This window comes from Chinchilla lanigera, unplaced genomic scaffold (assembly GCF_000276665.1).
Source record: "Chinchilla lanigera isolate Chin_1 unplaced genomic scaffold, ChiLan1.0 scaffold00003, whole genome shotgun sequence".
Taxonomy (NCBI): domain Eukaryota; kingdom Metazoa; phylum Chordata; class Mammalia; order Rodentia; family Chinchillidae; genus Chinchilla; species Chinchilla lanigera.
The window spans coordinates 3,233,050-3,253,877 of record NW_004955404.1 but is presented as its reverse complement, the minus strand read 5'-3'; the positions used below and the strand labels follow the sequence as shown (position 1 = coordinate 3,253,877).

Below are 20,828 nucleotides of genomic sequence, written 5' to 3'. Positions count from 1 at the left end.
TAGACTTGAGAATTATCCACTGTGTTCTGTTTCTGCAGGTTTTCAGGTGCCCTTGAGCAGAGGATTTGATACTAGAATCAGGAAAGAGGCTTTACTTGACTTCGATTATTCTTTACAGAAAGAGTTGCGTTGTGAGTGGTTTGTCAGAGTTTTGCCTGGTATATGTTAAATGGTGGGAAGAAACAGAAAATCAGGATGATCTGAGTAGTTGAGAATAGAAGGGAGTTTTTGTGTGTGTTTGTGTGTGTGTATGCATGTATCTGTGTGAGACAGAGAGAAAGGAGAGAAAGAGGGAGAGAGAGAGAGAGAGAGAGAAAGAGAGACAGAGAAAGAGAGTACACCAGACTAGAAATAATCATTCTCTAACATTAGCCATTTGGTTCTTTGGACTTTTGCCTATTATTTATTTGTAAAATAAGGATTTATTTTATCTTTAGTCCAAAGGGATGGAAGATATACTTATTCTATAATTCCTGTCCCTTTGTCTAATTTTCAGCTAAACTTTTCTTTTGGCTTTGAAGCAAGGTGACTTTTACAATCATCACAAATATTTGATGGTGTATTTATGGATAGAAGTAGGCTGGAAAGGGGCTGGGGATTTAGCTCAGCAGCACAGTGCCTGCCTGGCAAGCATAAGGTAGTGAGTTTGATTCCTGGTACCAGAAAAAAACAAAACAAACAAACAAACAAAAAGAAGTAGGCTACAAAAAAAGAGCTGGGATGATTAAAACTGCTGTGTTTCTGAATGTTCAGGTCATCGTATTCTGCATGGAGCAGGACCTGTCCTCAGGACCAGAGGTTGACCAGATGGCAACATGGAAAGAGCCTCTTTCACAACCAAAGCAGATTTATTTTTCCTGTCTTTAGGTTGATGGGAAGGTATCACTTTCAGTAACATTTTGGAATCTCCTCAGAGCCTGTCTCATTTATTTATTTATTTATTTGGTACTGGGAATCGAACTCAGGACCTTATGCTTGCCAGACAGGTGCTCATGCCACTGGGCTATATCACCGGCAGAACCTGGCTTATTTAATCTGACTTTTCTTTATATTTAGTAATGAATTTTAAATAACAGAACGTCAATATACTTAAGCTAATTCCGACTTGAACACCAGGAGCTGTCTCTTCAGTAGTACACTTTTTAAAGAATGACGTCCCTCACAGTCCCTTGATCTTTCGTGTCCTCAGCCCTTCTGAGAGTAAGTGGGCTGTCTGGCATTCATCAGCATGGCTTGCTGGTTCACACAGTATCAGATGTTAAAAAATGGTTGGCCATGAGTGAAATGCAAATTAAAATGACACTGAGATCCCGTCCTACTCCAGAAAGAATCTCCATCAAGAAATCTAATAAAAACAAATGTTGGTGAGGCTGGGTCGGCCTCCCAGAGTGCCGGGCTTACAGACGTGGATCGCCACACTGGGCTTAACAGTGACTTTCATACATGTCAGTGACTGACGCCCCCAACTGCCATACATTCCCGAATCTGCTGGGTGAAGGTGCTCTAAATAAAATCATTCTTTTAAATAAAAAGTAGCCTTTTGGAATTCATTGTAGTTTTTCTTAAATTTAAGACAAAGGTGATCGGTGTACCATGCATCACAGATGCAGGAAAAACAAACAGCGCTCAGAACTGTGAAATGCTGGGGCTTTTCACCTGCCTGCCAGAGGCACCAGAACCTGCGTCTGTGTGTCCTGGTCACTGTAGATTGTGAGGCCACAGGCGGTCTGGATGCGCACAACCACCACAGGCTCAGGAACGTGATGGCCCGAGGCGTGTGGCCTTCCAAGCCCACATCGCAGCTCACAGTCCTGAGTTCTCAGAATACTCCATGAGGGCATGAGGGCATGTCGCCAGTTCTCCGACCCTCCTCCCACGAAGGCTCGAAGTCCACCTTCTCTACCCTGGACCTGGAGCCAAGCCACTGTGGTCAGCGCAGGAGGTGGAATGTGGCCAGCAGAGGCTGTCACCTTGGAACTGGCTTAGACGTGGAGGTTTGCTCTAGGGCCCCCAGTTGCGGTGAAGATGCCCAGCTGGCTGAAGCCACCTCACCCGCAGAGACTGCACCCAGAGGGGGAGGCTGGGGTTCACAGAGCCAGATTCTCCAGCCACTGAGCCTCTCAGTGCAGACACTGGAGCTGTGACTGAAGAACCTTGGCCTATCTGACCCTGGTTGCCACCTAGAAGACCTTGAAGGGGCCTTGGTGAGGAAAGCCCTGTTAAGTCCCACAGGAGAGAGCAAAGTAAATGTCACTTTCAGCCTCTGTTTGGAGGCCGCTGGCTCCATAGCAACAGAAACCTGCTCTCACTGATCCAAAATGAAGCTCTTCTGTAGCCTCCGATCAGTCTCACATAGACCGAGGGGCCATATGGGCCACTCTGCTGCCCATTTCCTCCTCTTGCTCCCCGCAGTGCCTCTGTTTCTCAGTTGTAATCATAGTGTCTCTTTTGCATCCCACATTCTCTGGTGCAGACAGACTGTGGGGTCATCTGATCACCTGCAGGTGCATTGCCTGAGCCAGGGAGGGTTTGATTCAAAGGAACATAAACCAGCTCATGCTTAGAAAGGGCACGTGGTGGAGAATAAGGCAGCATTGTACAAAATGAAGGTGGAAAGCGCGCAATGAAGCTTCCCATAGGGCTGCAGATAAAACCCAGGGTCTGAAGACAGGCAGGACACCTGGGCTTCCTTTCCTTCTGGGGTGTGTGTCCCCCTGTGGGCCTTCTTGGTCCCTTTCATGCTTCATCTTTATCCTGACCCTCTAGGTTGGTTTCTCACTTGCACTCAGCTGTAATGAAAACCTGTAAGTGGCACTCAAGTCACACTCCATGCCCGGTGTCCATAATTAAACAACTAATGTTTGTATTCCAACTCCACATTCCCAGGTAGGAAAATCCATTATGGGAGACGGGTGTGCCGGCCCCCTAGGTGCAGTAAGTGGTGTTCTGAGAATATACACGGTCCTTCTGCAGAGCAGAGGGACAAGATTCTCAGCATAGAAGTGTGGGTAGGTGTGGTTATGGCTTGTATCCACATGTCCCCCCAAAGCCTCGTACTGTCAGAAGCAGGGCTTTACAGAGGTGGGTGGATCTAGGGTGTGTGATGCCGGGATCAAAGATGTGATGCTGGGATTGATTCATGGCACGATGCTAGGATTAAACATGCCCCACTCTAGGTGTGAGTGCTACCCGCCTTGAGGGTGGGTACCCAGGATAAGATATAAGAGACAGGAAGTGTCACTGCTGTGTCCCTTGTTGCTTACTGCTTTGCTTCTTCACTACTTTGCTGCTTTCTGCCCACCATGAACTATTTCTCCTCTGTATTGCCCCCCTGCCAAGGCATCCTGCTTTGGAGCCAGCTGACTATGGACTGAACCTCTACAGACTGTGAGCTAAATAAACCCTTCCTCCTTTAACTTTGGGTGTCAGGCAATTTGTCTCAACAACGAGAAAAGTAATTAAGATAGATGTTTTCTATTATTATAAGAGATAAGACTGTATATGTTATTTCCAGTCCCAATTTGAAGTGCATCCCAAGGTAATCACATGGTGATCATATCTTGTTCCTGAGAGGTTGGGAAGTCTTGTGATCACATGGCTCTTCCTCAAATCCCACATCAGACGAACACAGACTACATAAGGATTAAGTCTTTTTGAATAATTAAAACCTGATGTAAGAAGGATGGTGCAGAATTGTCTAAGATAAAAGGATAGGCATGGTGAAACTGCAGGATGAATGGAATTCTGTGACAACTGTCTTAAGACCAGACATACACATCTTTCAGAAAAAACAAAGCAGAAGCAGAGGCGATTCACAACCATAAATCATATTTGTGGTTTTTACTTTAAAAGTTTCCCTTCTCAAGCTACATGCTGAGTAAGCCTTACCTTCCTAAGATGCTTTCTCTCAGAGAATCTCTCGGGGAGCTGCTCAGTAGTAGAGGACTTGCCTAGCACGTGCAAGGCCCTGGATTCCACCCAATCCACAAAAGTTGTTGCTTTCAATTCAGAAATTGTCCATTACTTCCCGTAAGTGTCCTTACTGTCCCCCAAATTAACAAGGTGATAATTATCCCTAACATGTATATAGTGTCCTTCTAGAACCAATAATGTTATTTTGTTATCACAGTCGTACACATGAGGAAGCTAAGGCCCGGGGCACTCAGCACAGCAAGAGTCGCCATGAATGTGGTCCGCGGGCTTTGCTTCCAGTCTGTCACTAGGTGGTGATCAGTGACATCGATACTTAGGTATTTATTTCTCCCTGACCTCTTAGCAGCGCCTGTGTGCACAGGTGTCTGTACTCTTAATCCCAGCAAGCCACAATTTAATAACCTCTGCAAGTATTGGAGTGTAAGTAGAATTTTAGGTTAGTCATCATGAAAGTTCTGTGTCTCATTCTGTTCACTTGTAAAGTGAGTTACTTTTTACCCAGGTAACTTCTAAAACATGGCTTAGAAAAAGAGTGCTTCAAATATATGTAAATTGGCAGAGGATCATGTACAGGGAAAAAATACAAACTGAAGCATGTGTTTCTCTTGTCTGCATTCTGGATTTACTGCTCCTACATCGAGCTCTGGAGAAATACGGAGTTAAATTTATGCCATTATGAAACGGTCACCTTGAGTTGTTCTGGAAAATTTGCAGTGTTATTCATTTAGCTCTGGTTTTGATGAGCAGGCCTTTCCTGGTTCCCCCAGAGAATATTTTTCACAGTTGTGTATTTGAAAAATTCCATAGGACAGGTAAGCTCGATAACAGCCTTGAAAAATATCATTTCATTTTATAAAACCTTGGCAAGGTAAACTTTAACAAAAATGATTATTATCTGCATTATTCGGCCTAGAACCTTTGCTGATTTCTTTCAGTGGATGATAAATATTCTTAGGAACTCTAATGTCATATCTAAAGTGCATGCCAGAGGCCACTGCTGGGACGACAGAAGAAGGACCTGAAAACCCGTCCCTCATAAATGGGACAAACAGTGTTTGGGAAAGCCAGGTGCAGCGAGACGCAGCAGTGGCCCAGCTACTCTGAAGGCTGAGGCAGGCGGAGGGCAAGTCTGAGGCTGTCTGGGAAACTCGGCAAGACCTTCCCCTCCAAAAGAGGGAGACAAGAAAAAGAGCAGGGGCCAAGTTTGTTAAAATCAGCGTTTCCAGATCACTGGAGATTCACTGAAGGCTTCGAATAATTTGCGGAGCATTTATTTGCCAAAATGGTTGACTCTCAGCAAGAGAGTGCCGTAGCCAGAGCACTTCATTGTGTCCTATCTGGTCACTTCCTCCCTTTCTGCAGCATGGCATCCTTAAAAGCCCTCAGCCTTCCCATCACAGAGGGGGAAGAACAGATCTGGGTTCCCTGCACTGCCCCTCCCAGGGAGCTGTCCTGGTTCCATCTGCCCCACAGCTCCCTGGGAACTCCCCCTCCTAGGATTGCTTCTCTGCGACCTGACTAACAAGAAGCTCACTACCCTGTCCCTGGAGCACTTGTAGTAAACAGCCAGCAGTGAATGCTTAGTGCTGCTTCTTCCCAGTGTTAGGAAAACAACCGTGACAAACAAACCACTGACCAAAACACTTGCTCCCAGAAGAAGATGACCAAAGCGGCAGGTCCTCAGCGTACGCAACACACCGTGAAGTGTTCCTTGGAACGCAGAAGCTGTGCCTGTGTTTAGATCTGTGGGCACACTCAGAAGGTACTCCAAAGACTCTCATCTCTCACCTGGGGCAGACCTCACAGCTTGGCACAAGAAGGAAGTACAGACTCAGGAAGGTGTGTGCGGCTCATCCACACAGCAAGGAAGGCTCCATACATGCACAGACCCAGCACGAAGCCTGGGAGTTACCGCGGCAAACCATGCAGGGACATTTGCACAACCATGAGCTGAACACCACAGGAACTGAGTGATGTGGCCCCAAAGAGTGAGGAAACTTCAGAAGTCTCAGATTAGAGGGCAGAGAAAGGAGCAGAAGGGGTAGTGGAAGAACTAATGACTGGAAACTTCCTGAAGTTGATGGGAAACATTAATCTACCCATCTAACACACTTTCGAACTCCCAGTAGGATGATCTGAGGCAGAGCCACACCCAGAGCTTAATACGGCAGTTGAAATGAAAAGACACAGGATCGTGGAATCGCCAAGACAAAAGGGATTCATCACAGCCGCAGTCCTCAGTGAAATCGAGGCCTGGCTTCTCGTCACTCAGCTGGAGGTAGCTGGCAGTGGGACGACAAATTCAATGAGCCAAAAGAAAAACACTGGCAGCCAGGAATTGTCTATCTAGGGAAATTACCCTTCTTGAATGGAGAGAAAAGTGTTACACTCTCGATAAGCTAACATGGAGAGCATTTGTGGCTAGCAGACCCGCTCTTAATACTCAAGGGGGTCTTGCAGGAAGAAATGAGCCCCTGTGTGGCAACTTGAACTCAAGTGAGAAATAAAGGCCGCTGAAAGTTAAACTCACAACTAAACGTGAAAGATAGTAGAGTGCTGTTTCTGGTACTCTATTCTCAGCCCGTTATATTTAAAAGATGCTTATAGAAAGAAAGAAATAAACGATTGTATTAAGGAGCACACAGTGATATAACCTGGGTGAATATAGGAGCCCAAAGTTGGAAAAACAAAGCTTTTGCCATTATTCAAGTTTAGCTGGTATTTATCTGACATAGATTGCTATAAATTAATATAGTAGGCGAACCCAGATGAAAACTATAAAAATAACAGGAAGATAAATTCAAGAGTATTAAAATGACATATATAAACATCCATTTGCACAGAAAGAAGCAGGAATAGAAAGACAAAGGAACAAAATAAACCTAATACATGTAGCAGACAGATAGCAAAATCGTTGGCGTTATTCTTTCTGTATTATTACTTGCATTAATAAGTGTAATCAACCCCCAAAAAGACAGATTAGCAGAATGGATTAAAAATCACACAACTTCATTCTGCCTGTTGAGAGACAGCTACTTGATTCAAAGACATAAAGGTGATGAAAGCTGGAGATGCAGGAAGACACACTATGCCAAGAGCGAGTGAAAGAAAGCTGGCATAGATGACAGAGCAACGAGTGGACTTTCTCTACTAGCTGTACAAGAAAATAAGGACGTTCTGTAGGAATAGAGTGATTATTTCAAGTAGATACAAGTGGTGATATGTGCTTAGCCACAGAGCTCCAGGAAACGTGAAGTGAAACCAACAGAACTGAATGGACAAAGGGAGCAGCCCACGGTGTCTGAATACTTGAATGCCTCTTCCCATGATGGGGAGAAGTTCATCAAAGAGCCTTATCAGCAGATAGGATCCAGCGCCGTAGCCAACACAAGCACAGCCCACATTCCTATGAGCATGTGAAGCGTTCTCAGCATCGGCCACATGATGGGCTACAAAGCAAGCATCAAAACATTTTGCCTTGTTTGTAAGGACACGTCTGCTGTGCAGAGTTTCATCCCATGTGGAGGTGGGATGTGTACGTAACACATCTTAGTTCCTGTCTGCATCCTCTTTCCCAAGACGTTTTGAAGGGAAATACTTTTTAAATGTCTTTTCTTACGGCAGAATGAAATTAACCATCTTTACAAGTCTTTAATGGGAGGAATTTTGGAAATTTACAAACACATGGAAATTAATTGTGTGAGGTGAATCATGCTCACTCCTGGCCCCAGTACTTCAGAATGTGATTACATTCGGGGTCTGACGTGTAAAGGAGGTAAGGTCATTAGGTTGGCCTGAGTGCTGTCCTTATGAGCAGAGAAGTTTGGGCACACAGAAGGAATGTGTGTCACTAGGGAAGCACACGCTCAGAGGAGTGCGGGGGGAGAAGGCGACAGGCACCTGGAGGCCAAGAGGGGGGCTGCTGAGCCTCTTCCAAAACCAGCCACATCTGCACCTTGGACTTCACACTCTGCTCCTGTGAGGAAACAACTTTGATTGGTATAAAACCCCAGTCTCTAGTATTTCATTAGGGCAACACTAGCAAGCCAACCTACTCCTAAATAACCCACAAATACATCAAAGAATGCATCACAATTCACATCAGAAGACAATTTTAGATGAAAGAAATGATACAACAAAGAAAAAATGGTAAGATGTTACTAAATCAGGATGCACAGGGAATTTCAACTATAAAGGTGTAACTTTATATACTGTTTAATTTTGTGAAAAGTTGCAGGTTCATGGCAAGATTGAGAAGGCTCAGAGATTTCCCATGTATCTACTGCTCCTCCATGTCACAGCCTCTGCCGTTATCAGCGTATCCCTCCAGAGTGGTCCAGTTTTCAAAATTGGAAAGCCTACATTAGCGCATCATAGTCACCCAAAGTCCATAATTGTAAATGCCTACATTAGAAATATCCCTAATCAATAACCTAGCATTCCATGTTTAAAAATGGTAGAAAAGAATGAATAATATCCCGTATCAGAAAGAATGATAGACTGACAAATGTCGGACGCCCCTCGGGGGGCATCTGTGCCGGAACATCCTGGAATGATCCTTTAAATTACACAGAGTTAGATTCTACTGCTCATTGGCAGGGGCAGTGAGGCTGTGGGTCAGAAGGATGGGTAGAAACTCTTAGGACACAGGTGGCTGTCCCCCAAGCCTGGTCTCCAAGCAGTGACACGGAGCTTCTGAGGGATCACAATTGTTGGGAGCGGGGTGGTGAGAGTACAGAAGAGATTGCAAAGCCCCAACTAGGAAAACATATTCTCAAAGCCCTCACATCATTCTGTGATGTCCTAAAATGCTAGCTCTGCTTAGGCAGGAAATCTGTATGTAAGAACCGTTGTTGTGCAAATAGACATTGTTGTGGCACCAGTAATACAATTTCTATGTTCCTGCTTTCTTCTTCCTGGTGTATGGATACATTAAAGAGACAAGATAAAATTTTTAGAAGATTCCTTAGAGGACTATCAATTGTATAAAAATTATCACCTGTGCATTTTAAGTCTCTACCATGGTGTTTCCATTATAATATCAGAGGAACAGTTACACTATAGTATATATATTATAATATCAGAGGAACAGTTACACTGGATGGATTTTGTTGTTGTTCTTCATTGTGACTTTTTGCATTGAAATAAAGCCAAGATTGCAGAGAAGTTTCCTGGATAGTACAAGGAACGCATGGGCTCCAACCAGGTTGACCCGTCTCTGCCATCTCCCACCTTGGTTTCCCTTCCCTCTTTCTAGAAAATATCTCTGGTGGGATTTAAAACCGGTACAAAATCTAGAACCCACGATTGTGTTTGCTTCGTTTTTCTTTCCCTCTTAATTTTAAATGTGGCATCTTGTGAAAATAAGCAGCACCATCCACCATGTACCATCCAATATCCACGGAGGGGAGCGGCAGTGGGTATAAATTCGTGAGCAGTCGGAGGTTCACATGTGCTAACTCAGTCTCCAGAGAATTCAAGGGCCGTGTGGCATCAAGGAGGAACTGGGTGGTGCCTGGACACAGGCAGCCAGTGCTGGCCTGCTGCACAGGGGGTCGGCCGTGCTGGGTGGGACCAGCTGTGCCGTCAGGGAAGGCCACTTGGCAGAGTGCATTTGGTGCCACGTTTTACCCCAACAGCTGAAGATCTTAGAGGCCACTTCTCCTTGGATCAAATCACGGGCCTTGCAGCATCCCCTTGGAGTTCTGCTGAGGCTTGGTGGTGAAGCCACGCGGTGGTGTAAGTGCTGGACAGTTCCACCGAGCCTCAGCCCTTCTTTGTTCTGCCCTGAGAGCTGCTGCTCCTGGGGCTTTCCTTCCCTTTCCCTAACAGACTCAGCTGTGTGGCGGGCTCACTCCACTGCCAGCTCGAGTTCAGTGACTGCATGTGAGCCTGTACCTTTCTAGAGAAAACACCTTCATCTAAATTTGAGCAACTTCCCACAAGATTAGTAATTTTGAGGCTGTGAAAGTGGCTCTTGATTCCTGCTGTGACTTTGATATTCATCTGTACTGGCACTGGTTTGAGACCACTGTCCCTGGAGTGTGAGGCTGGACTCTGCATCTGTCCATCCTACCTGTGGTCCCCGGGACCATGACTCTGTTGCACACTCATTTTTCTTATTAGTAAAAAGTAATGGAAAATTGGAAGTGGAGAGAGAAGTAAGGTTTACAAAATGCTTAGAAGAGTATTAGACCCTACTATGTCCTTATAAAAGTGTTCAACATGTGTTCGTGTTTGTTTTGTAAAAGCTGTACCCCCTTGTCTTTCAGAAATTTTGGTTCTAAGCTAATTCTTAAGCAAGTGGAATTTTCTTCTTAACAGGCAGGGACTTTACAGCGTCCTGTGTTTAATCCTTGCCAGCGTCACAGGATTTAGCTCACACTTCCATGTGTATATGCAAAGAATAGGCACATTCTTTATTTTGCTGATGGTCTTTGTCTTATTCTTGAGTTCTTCACTCATGGAACAGAGGGCAAACCAGCCAAGATCCAGTCTGTGCTTGTAATGAGTTAAGTGTGCTTGTATAAGTTGGCTTCTCTGAACAAAGTCCTTTTCTTTTTTTAGCTTTTTGCTTATTTTAAAAAATTTTTATTTTTATTAGTAATACATGTGTGCAGTACATGTTCACATTCACTTTGCTGAGTTGGTACATGTGCATAACGTCTTCATTATTTTTACTTTCCCTTCCCTTCCTTCCCTTCTCTCTCCATTTCCTAGATGCTTCCCATCTGCAAAAGATCTGTCTTCCTGTTTCCTCTTCTCTTTTATTTTGCCCTCTGTTTATGCGTTGGGCTTCCCAGGGAAGAGGAGCCAGGTGATGTCTGTGCTCGTGTGCAGAGCCCTCCTCAGGGGAAGACAGAGCGCTCTGGCCTCACTCCCTGGTGCCCAGGCTGAGCCAGGCTGGAAGGGGAGGGTGTGGCTGTGCCCTGCACCTGCGGCAGGAAGGACATCTGGTCGTGCGCGTAGTGATTGCTCATCCTTGGACTGTGTCCCTCAGGCACTGCATGGCTATTCCAGCAGTGGCTGGGCTGTCCTGACTGGCTCTGAGAGCCAATGGTTGAAATGTCAGGAATTTTATAAATCACCTGTGAAGCAACTAAATCATGCTTATGTGAACTGGAGTAGTAATCCCAACCAAGGGCTGGGAGGCGTGATAAACACACTCTACAAGGTGTCCTGTGTGTGTTCCTCAACTGTCCGTGGTTTTACTGATAGAAAGCTGAGGCATTATGTCTGCAGCTTTCCTGGGGTAGACAAGCATCTATCTAACACAAACCAAAACATAGAAATTACTAGTCCCTACCATGTGTAAGTCACTGTCCGCATCCATTGTGGACTCCAACAGCATCTCATTAATATTTTAACACAGTACGCAGTCTCTCACAGTAGATCTGTAGTGAGAGCATCCTTGGGCAAGTGCCTTGTGGCACTTAAAGATGTTATAACAGTATAAAGATGTTAGGGTGCACTATACTAACCAGATGTTAGATGCAGAATACAGCACTATAAAGATGTTAGATCCAGATGAATAATTTCATCTGCTAAAAGAATTCATGTTGGAGTAGAGTGCTGTCTCCCTTCCTTGGAAACCATTGGCAGATGTGCACGGAAGGTTCTGCTGTCTTATGTGGGAATTTGGATGTTCTAAGCCCCAGCACATGAAGGAAGAGGAAGCACATTCACTGCCTGGGTCTGCCTGGGGAGAGGCAGAGATGGAGCAGGGTGTGCAAGGGCGTCTTCTTACCCCGCAGCAGCAGAAAGGTCCTTGGACTTTGTGCAGATGGGGGCAGGTCTGGAGAGGGGAAGCGGAAGTTAAAGAAGCCCAAGATGCGTCCATATATACAGTACACCTTCATGAAGATATTCATTATGTATCACAAACATACTGATTAAAAATACTTTTAGAAAGGAGAGTAATGGAACACAAGGGAGGCGAGGCCTACGGGCTCCTTGTCCCTCCCCACGATGGCAGAGACAACCTCATGACCTTGTGACTATACCTCGGGATGGCACATGACAGTCTGTCCTGCAAGTTTGCCGCCTTTGGGAAGTTTTCCATAGCAAACCACCAAATGCGTTAAGTCTTGGTCATGAGAACAAATCCTTGGCTGAAGAAAGAGCATGGCAGGAGAAAGCCATCTGGGGAGGAGCAGGAATAGGCCTGATTGTGTTCAGGAACCCCCTTCTAGCAGAGGACTGGGCGGCAGGCTATGTGACCGGGAGGCCAGGACAAGCTTTCTGTGGGTCAGTGAACAGGACATGCCGTGGGAGATTTGGACAAAGTGTGCTATGATTTGAGGAAAGACTTCAGGGAGGGCGCTCTGGGCTGGGCGGGGTGGCAGCTGTCCCAGCAGGTCACCCCAGAGGCAGATGCGCTTCCTGGTAGTGCAGCATCGAGGAGGCAGGCCAAGCTGAAGAGGGGCTGCTACTGGGTTAGAGTGGGGAGAGAGGCTAAGAGTCCAGTCCCTGGGAGGTTGAAAGAGTTGGGATGAATAGAAAAGAAGGTACTTTCCAAGGACATCTCGGGTCATGGAGGAGTTTAACGGACAGACAGTACGCTTCACTGAGGTTTAACTTTGACTCTGAGCCATTTTGTGTAGTTTGTTATAATGAAATATAAGAGTAATGTTGCTTTCATCAGACCTTTAGGAAAATACGTTAATGGCATTTTATGAAGACTGCATTCTGCTGTTAACGTTGGAAACCTGTAGAGTGCCTTGGGAACCCGAGGGACCTTTCTGGAGGGCTCCTCATGCAGCTCGCCGTGAAGGAGCAGAGAACATTCTGTTACATGGCCCCTCTCTTACTGCCCCGTGGCATCACTGCGCTAATGAATTCTCCTTTGCTGTTCACATGGAAACCCAGGGCATCTTTCAACAGAGGGTTGCTTCTCGTAATTGCTGTGTGTTTTGATCTCTGTGACATTCCTGTTTGGATATGTGTGCATTTGTCCCACCATGCTTTGTGAGAATGGTTGAATCCTTGCCAAAGGCTAATGGCACAAATGGAAATTTAATGCACAAAATGTCAACTTTATTGTTTTAAGCCAGCAGGGCCTAATGAATTTGAAAAACAAAAATTCAGCGACCTAATGCCCACACAAGCTGGGTCCAGTAATTTGTCTTCATTCATTTATTTATTTTTGGTCTGCACAAGATGCACAAACTTGACATTTCAAAATGAAAAACTGTAAAAGCTGTGTTCCTTTTCTCATTCATGTGCATGGGTGCACCAGGTAATTATACTGCAAACCAAGGAATATGCTTGAATGTGCAGAAAAACGCTAGCTTTTCTAAATGCATGAACTCAGATTGGAGGGTGATGAGTCCTTTTCCTCTGGCTTCCATGGCTGTTCGTGTTTTATGGATTAATGCAATGCTGCCTCGCTTTGAGTGTGGAGGAGACCAGCTCCAAGCCGTTATTCTCTCTCTCTCTCTGTTTTTTCAGTGCTCCGGCTCCTGCAGGAAGGCGCAGACCCACACACTTTGGTGTCCTCCGGAGGGTCCTTACTCCATCTGGTAAGTACTGTGATGATCGACACAGACCTGTGGTGACACCTGGGGGAGGGGCATAAGTGAAGGGCTCAAAACCCAGTCACAAGGCATACACTCCATAGATGATGACGATTCTAATTAGCAGGTGAAGATAGAGAGCTACCCTTACTGTCAACTACAGTGGAGTTTGTAAATAATCTCTAACCACTGCCATCGGAGCCTCTTTGCAAGGAAATGCTTCTGCAATTGAACAGCGTTCAGGGAATAAGTTCGATAATAATGCATCCGTTACACAGCAGTAGGCAGGCACCACCCCCTTCCTTAGCGGCCACAACTTGTCCTTATTGCTCTACTAAAATTGACTGCTCACAGTGGGGCCTGTGTAAGTGTGAATAAAAATGACCTCGTAGTCTCTTGGCAATGAAGTGAGCATGGATTAAGTATAAACATAAGTGCATAAATAAATATTTTTATGAGTTTTATGTGTGTGAAACTTGCTGGTTTAGTTAAACATTAAGTGAAAGGGGAAGTTAAGAATTATTTGACTTTTAGTGGTCTTTAGGACCTATTTGAATATATTAACTTAATTTTGGAAAATAACAAAATAGCATTAGAAAAAACTCCCTTTTAACGTTTTCTACCGAGGTAAAACATAATGCTGTGTTTCATCTCACCGTAACAAGCTATGACAGAGCTCATGCACGCTTCAAGTGGGAGCTCATCAGTGTTGAGTGAATGTTTAACGTCACTGTAGCCTGGAATCATAGGGGTATGGGGTTGGGAAAATGCTATCATCTGACTCTCAACCTGTCCACACCTCCACCTCTAGGATCCTGACTTCATTTCTGGGATGAAGCTTGGCAATGAGAGTTTTCAGGTATCTCCAGGTGATTCTTATTTATGGCCACCACAGGAAAAAAAATGCTTAAAAGAGAAATGGGTGTGTGCAGAAAGCTTGGTGAATCTGGACCGCAAGGAATGATGGTACAGTCAGCAGAACAAAACGACATGGAACGTTGGTCGGAGATGCTCCGCAGGAGCGGAAGTTCCGAGAGTGAGACCCAGGGAGGGCGCTGGAGGAGGAGCGTGAGCTCAGTGCTTAGGTCTCCTTGTCCTGGGGTAACTGAGTAAATAGAAACAAGTGAAAAATTGCAGGTTGCCAGAGAGACCAAATTGCAGGGTTTCTGAATGCCTGGGGTGTTGAGGAAGGCAATTTAGCCATCTCAGATGTCACCAGGAGCAGCCTTGCTGTGTCCCACCTTGAGGGGGCTGCGTGGGCGGCTGATGCCAGAACACACTGGCGGTAATTACATGTTGTCGCCACAGTCGGTGTCACCAAGCGGAAGGCAGCATATGTGTGCGTGGGGCTGCAGAAAAGGCCGCCGAAAATGTTAAGATTTTGCAGAGCTGTTTGTTTAGCTCAGTTATTATTCATGGAGTTCTCTGTGCAGATTTCTGTAAGACTTTTCTCCTAGAAGCGCCAGAAAAACCTTTTTTTTTTTTTATTTTCCCCTAATTTTTATTGTTTTAATGTTGGGAATTAAAAAATCATGCAGGATTTAAAGTTGATATTTGGGGAAACAGGTTTTAGCATTTTGGGTCATGCAAATCATTATCTCATTTTTAATACATTTTCTACCAGTACACTGGACTCAATTTATTTACCTACCGCTTGTTAAATAAGTAGTACATCAAAGTACCTGATCAGTGTCAAGTTCTGTGTAACAGACCAAAGGAAGATAGTAAAAAGTAACACTGCATCCCAGGAGCTGAATCTCAGGGACAGTAGAGAAGACACCTCAGGTTTTAGCATTTGTGAGAAATGGTCTCTAAGGAATAGGGAACAGAACTGCATAGATTTTGCTAAGATGTCCAGGATTTTGCATTATTGCAGTCAGTCAATGTGTGATCACTAAAGAACTCCCAATGCAGTGAATGGCTGGTGACTTACAGAGCCCTATAATTTTGCACAGAAATAAGCTCAGGCCCCAGACAAGCTAAAGCAAAATACTTTAGAAATAAAAACTACTTTCACTGAGTGAATTCTAGTTTTAATATAAGGATAGGTATTTCAGTAGAATTGTTCTAGTTGCTTAAAGTATTGAGCTACAGTACATATGAAAAATGCCCATGATGTGTTGGTACATGGCCAAGAAAAAATAGAAGGAAGAAAAGTGCACATAGTATAATGAGACAGATAATAAAGATAAACAGACAGATACATGCTAAACAAGGAAAATACCTTGAAGGCTAGACAAGAATTTTTGAAAGTGACTCAAGTTGGGAAAAGAAAATAATGTCTTTTAATTTTTGCTGTTTCCTTTTACACGTTGCTTGAACACTTCAAATGGCAAGCATGTGTGCTTCATATAATAAAAAAAATACAAAAATAACTAGGACTATGTTTTAATTAGATGTTTGGATTTAAGGGCTTCAGTGTCTTTGCCATTTTTATAAGAGACTTGGTGAGCTGCTCTCGGGGCTTCACTGAATTTCTGTACAGAGGTTCTGTAAGAAGCACAGATAGCAGCAGCTGATTCTGACTGCCGTAGAGGCAGTCCAGTGGTTTAGCATCCTCAAAACCGAGCAGCATAAAGTGTGCTTTGCCTTGCTGCTCCAGAAGGAAGACGCTAAAATGTGCAAGGGTGAGTTCTAGCAAGACCATTCACAGCAGAGAACGGTGCCCCCCCCAGGGCAGTTCCTGTAGGCTTTTCTGGGGGCTAGAGTGTGGGGGTTCCCACACAGGAAGGCGAGCATGAAGCAGCAGGACAAGGAAGGGCCAGAGGGGTGAGAGTGGTGACGTCACTGAGAGAGGGGGATGGCTCTGTGTTTGTAGCAATGGTGACTGCAGAGTGCTCCAACAGGACGAGAATGGTACGCACGGTGACAAGGGGACTCCTCGCATTTCCCAGCGATGTGATTTTAAGGTCCACGCTTCTGAGTGGGGTTTATACTTTACAATCCAGCATCCCTTTGGTCTATGAGAACCATGGCATCCACAGCCATAAAGTTCAGGGTTTCAGATCATTAGTTTGGCATCTCACTGAAAGTCAGACAAGAACCACAACTGTGAGCAGCACTGTGGGTCCACTTTTACCCTGAGCACCTGAGTGGGTGACTCGGGAACAAAAGGACAGAGCCGAGCAAATGCTCTGAAGGCTTCCAAAGGGTGCAGGGGCTTAGCGTCTATCTTTGAGTGAGGACACCAACAGGGGCTGATTCATTCAACAGGAAATGATTTCAAAGGCCTTTGTGGAGTTACCAGCCAGATGATTTTTGTTTGTTTGTTTGTTTTGCTTTGCTTTTGTTTTATTTTTACATCTCTGCAACAAGGGAACCTTATTTGTTTAAAATCAGAACTCTTTCCTGACAAGGTGAAGGCAGATAGGCAAGGCACTTTGCATAGACTTCTCGAAGAATTCTGTCCCCTTGCCAGAAAATGTGGAGTGTACAAGTTTGGAAAGCGTGGCACAGGGGATGGTCTGGGAGAAGCCATTCCTCTGCACTACGAAAGGTTCTCCCCAGTGTCGGCCTGCAGCTCACCCACTCAGCTGGGCCGTCCTTCCACAGCCCCAAGAACTTGGCAGAACTCTCTAAAGATACCCAGCTGCTTGTAACACCACAAATGCTATTTCTGCTCCTCCTCATTACTCTGCATTCTGTGTCCTGCTGGTGGGTGCTCCCTGAACTTCCCTGCCTCTGCTCCCTGCTTCCATTCACTGGCTCCCCTGACCCCCTTGAATGACGGCAGTGGATTCAGAAGTGACACCTGGCTCTTCACCGACTAACATGGGTTCTTAGCTGCACAGAAGAGGGAAGTCAGACATGGGCTGGTTTGTGAGGCTGCAGACAACCATTAGTGTTGCCCATCTTCTCTTCCAGGGCTTCCAAGTTGTTACCAAGGGCAGAGGGCCCTTGGTTAAATATAAATCATGAATTGGCAAAGTGTAGCTCTTTTGTTGTCAGCATCTCCAGGCTTTAAATACAAGTGGCGCTTAGCCCTTAGTGTTGCAGTTTGGAGCTTTGATTGCCAGTACCCTTCAGCTCTTAGTCTTCCACCTCCTGGAGGCTCCCACCTGCCATCAGCTCTTCAGCAGCTGGGGCTTGTATTCTCTTGACAGCTGTCAGCAGCTTCTGCTGCCTGTGTGGGGCTTTTTCATTGGTCACTGGGGATCTCCCCAGGTTTCTACAGATCTTTTAAGGGTTCTGTAGATCTTCACCACTCTTGACCTCTCCGTTTCCTGGCAACCCCTCCTGGATCATCGCGATGAGTCTGAGAGAACACTGTTTATAGGAGGAGTGACTGCATGTGCAGATTCCTGCATTTGCAGACTGATTTGGTGACTTTCACAATGGTGGCACAGACCTCAAGGTCATCTGGAGGTTACAGGGCTGAGGCATGTGAAGTGGCTGCAGGGCAGTTATTGGGATAGGTCAGTTCTTCAAGCCTGCTGTGCCAAGGCAGTTGTTTCCCAGAATGGCTGTAGGTGTTGAGGACACGTTGCCTCAGTCATCATGGTGACGGGAGCTGAACTTGGGGGGAAGTGGCTCCTTGATTGCCAGCTCCCATAGCTAGACGGGAAGCCAGAGCGCAGAAAGAGGTCCAGGTCACTCTTACAGCAACTCAGTATCACAGGAACTGTGTCTTTCTAGGGTAGTCACACGCAATTTGCAGGGAAGAAAACCAGTGCCACAGATGCTGGGAGAGAGAGGGTTTACATTTATGTAAAAGGATAACGGTTTTATTAGGATTTCAAAATTTCAGGATGAGTGTAAGTAAGAAGTATATTGGAACCTTTTTAGTGATACCTTGGTTCATTGTTGGAATCTGGCTCCATCAGCTAGAATGTAGGTAGAAATAACAGATATAGTCAACTCAGAGCATTGTGAATAGTTTATCCATGGTAAGAGAGTCTGGGGAATAATACTTGCTAGGAACAAGACTTGGGAGAAGCATGTTTAAGATGATATCTTAGTTACTTTTCTCTGGTAGCTGAGACAAAATTCCCAACACTCAAGTTAAAGGAGAAAAGGTTTATTTAGATCACAGTTTGTAGACGTTTCAGTCCATAGTTGTCTGGCTCAAAGGCAGAGTGGCATGGTGAGGGGCAACAGTTCATGGTGGTGGAAGACAGCAAAAGCAACAAGATAGAACCAGAGAGAGAGGAGAGAAGCCTCTTTCTGTTCCTTACACCGTATGCAGGCTAACCGCCCCAGGGCAGGCATAGCACCCACACCCTTAATCCAGGCATTGGGCCAAGAATCAGTCACAGAATCTAGATTCAGCTCCCTCTGAAAAGTCTCCCCCCCCCCCATGACCACATGAGGCTTTGGGGGGACATCTAAACACAAACCAGAACAGATGATGTAGCAGTGATTTTATATTTAGTTACTTTTGAAAACTTCAATTTTATTTACTTTTTTACTTTTTGATTGAAAGATACGTATTTATGAGGCAATTCCTGTATACCTTGGGTAGTAATGATACCTTTTTATAGTAAGTGTGTGCCACTTCCTTTCTCTTAGTTTGAGATACATAGTGAATTATTGCTAATTATGTTCACCATGCTGTGTCATGGAACACCAAAAGACATTGCTCCTAACAAGCAATAACACGGTGCTCCTTTACAGCCCCAGCTTCCTTCTCCCCAGTCTGCTAAGCACTTTTCCACTCTCAACTTGAGAGTGGAAAACAGCAAGTTTTCAAGATTGAAAACAGCAAGTTTTCAAGATTCCACTTAAGGGGTTGAGAATATGGCTCAGTGGTACAGTGCCTACCTGGTAAGCACAAGGTCTAACTTCTATTTCTGATTACCTGTCTTGGTTACTTTTCTCTCATTGCTGGGACAAAATACCCAGCACTCAAAATTAAGGAAGGAAATGGTTATTGAGCTCACAGTTTGTGGAGGTTTCAGTCCACAGTTGGCTGGCCCCAAGGCAAAGTGGCACATGGCAGAGGGCAACAGTTCATGGCAGCAGAACACAGCAAAAACAACAAGAGCAAAAGGGAGGAGTGGCAGCAAGCAGCCTCTTTCCCTTCCTTACACTGTATGCAAGCTGCACCCATAATCCCAACATTGGACCATGAATCAATCATAAACTCTAGAAGCTCACCCCATGACTGCATGAGGCTTTAGGGGGATATCAGACACAAACCATAACATCACACACACAAAAAAAAGATTCCGCTTAAAAATGAGACCATCTGATATTTGTGTTGCCCTGATATAGTGACCCTTTCATGTACGATATTGTACTGTACTGACCGATGAATGGAGGTGGTTTGCTGTGACTGGCTAAATGGTGTGGCCTAGGGTACTATGCAATGTGGAGTACAAAGACAACATGAGGATTACCAAGTAATGTCAAAAATTTGGGGAAATTGCAACAAATTCAAATTGATTTTGCTATTAATCTGCCACAGAAATTTGTCTGAACTCCTGAGAGACCCCAAACCCAAGATAATGTCTACCACTAATCCAAAATGAATCAGTCACGTTACTTCTGCTCCACCAATACCTACCTAAAGGCTCCGAGATCTCTCTTTTTATGTGTGGAGGAGTTGTGCCTGTCACACCGTCTTCCCTTGGTATCCTGTGCCTGAATCAAAGTGCCCTCTGTCCCATCACTCTCTTCCAGTCTTCTGGTATTGATGGCCTTGCAAGCCACACAGGCAGGAGAAAGGGAAAATGAGAAATGGAGGTGCTGAGAAAACTAATGTTACTGTAGCACATTTAAGCAAAAATCAGTAAAAGCTATTTTTCATATTTGAACCATGCACTTTGTTGTTTTAACTCTAAATGCTTGTGTCTTTTTAAAATTTTCTCCATGGTAGAGTGCAGAGTTATCCATGACGTGCTTGTTAGTCAACCGCATGGAGTAAAACACACACAATAGCCATTATGCTGAAATAATTTTAAGTTCAAAATTGCCTCTGATAGTCATTGGTTTCTATGACTTTCAATCTTTTCAGCAGAATCAATAATACGTATTCTCATCATTTGCAGGAAGACAGAACTTGATTGAGATCATCGTGCTAAGTGAAATAAGCTGGACTCAAAACACATTTTCTCATATGAGAAAATTTAAATAGAAATAAATGAGAAAATAAAGGAGAGAGGATAGGAAAGTAGAGGGTTGACTCTTGGGGATTGGGAAGGGTGAAGAAGAGGTGGGAGGGGAAGCGATAAAGGAATTGGAAACAATCACGATGTGTCGTAGGCAGGTAAGCTCCCCCACAGTGAGCCTCACTGTTCTGTATTATAAACACACATAATAGAAATCACGCGCATGGCCCTGGGCTCGCACAGTGAGAAATACTGCTCTGGTTGGGGGCAATTAGAAGCCGAGGCGGAGCTGCCTGCCCTGTGGACTCTGCCTGGAAGCGCCCGGTCTTGC

General features: G+C 45.0%; 1 protein-coding gene across 1 annotated transcript in view; it reads left to right on the top strand.

Moving 5' to 3' along the window:
* The window catches only part of LOC102016228 (unconventional myosin-XVI), a gene marked incomplete at its 3' end in the record, with an annotated part of 353,926 nt that overhangs the window by 42,762 nt on the left and 290,336 nt on the right, over positions 1-20,828 (top strand). The window contains 2 exon segments of the mRNA XM_013515827.1: positions 13,384-13,454; positions 14,260-14,307. Of these exon segments, the coding sequence (XP_013371281.1) occupies positions 13,384-13,454; positions 14,260-14,307 (119 nt within the window).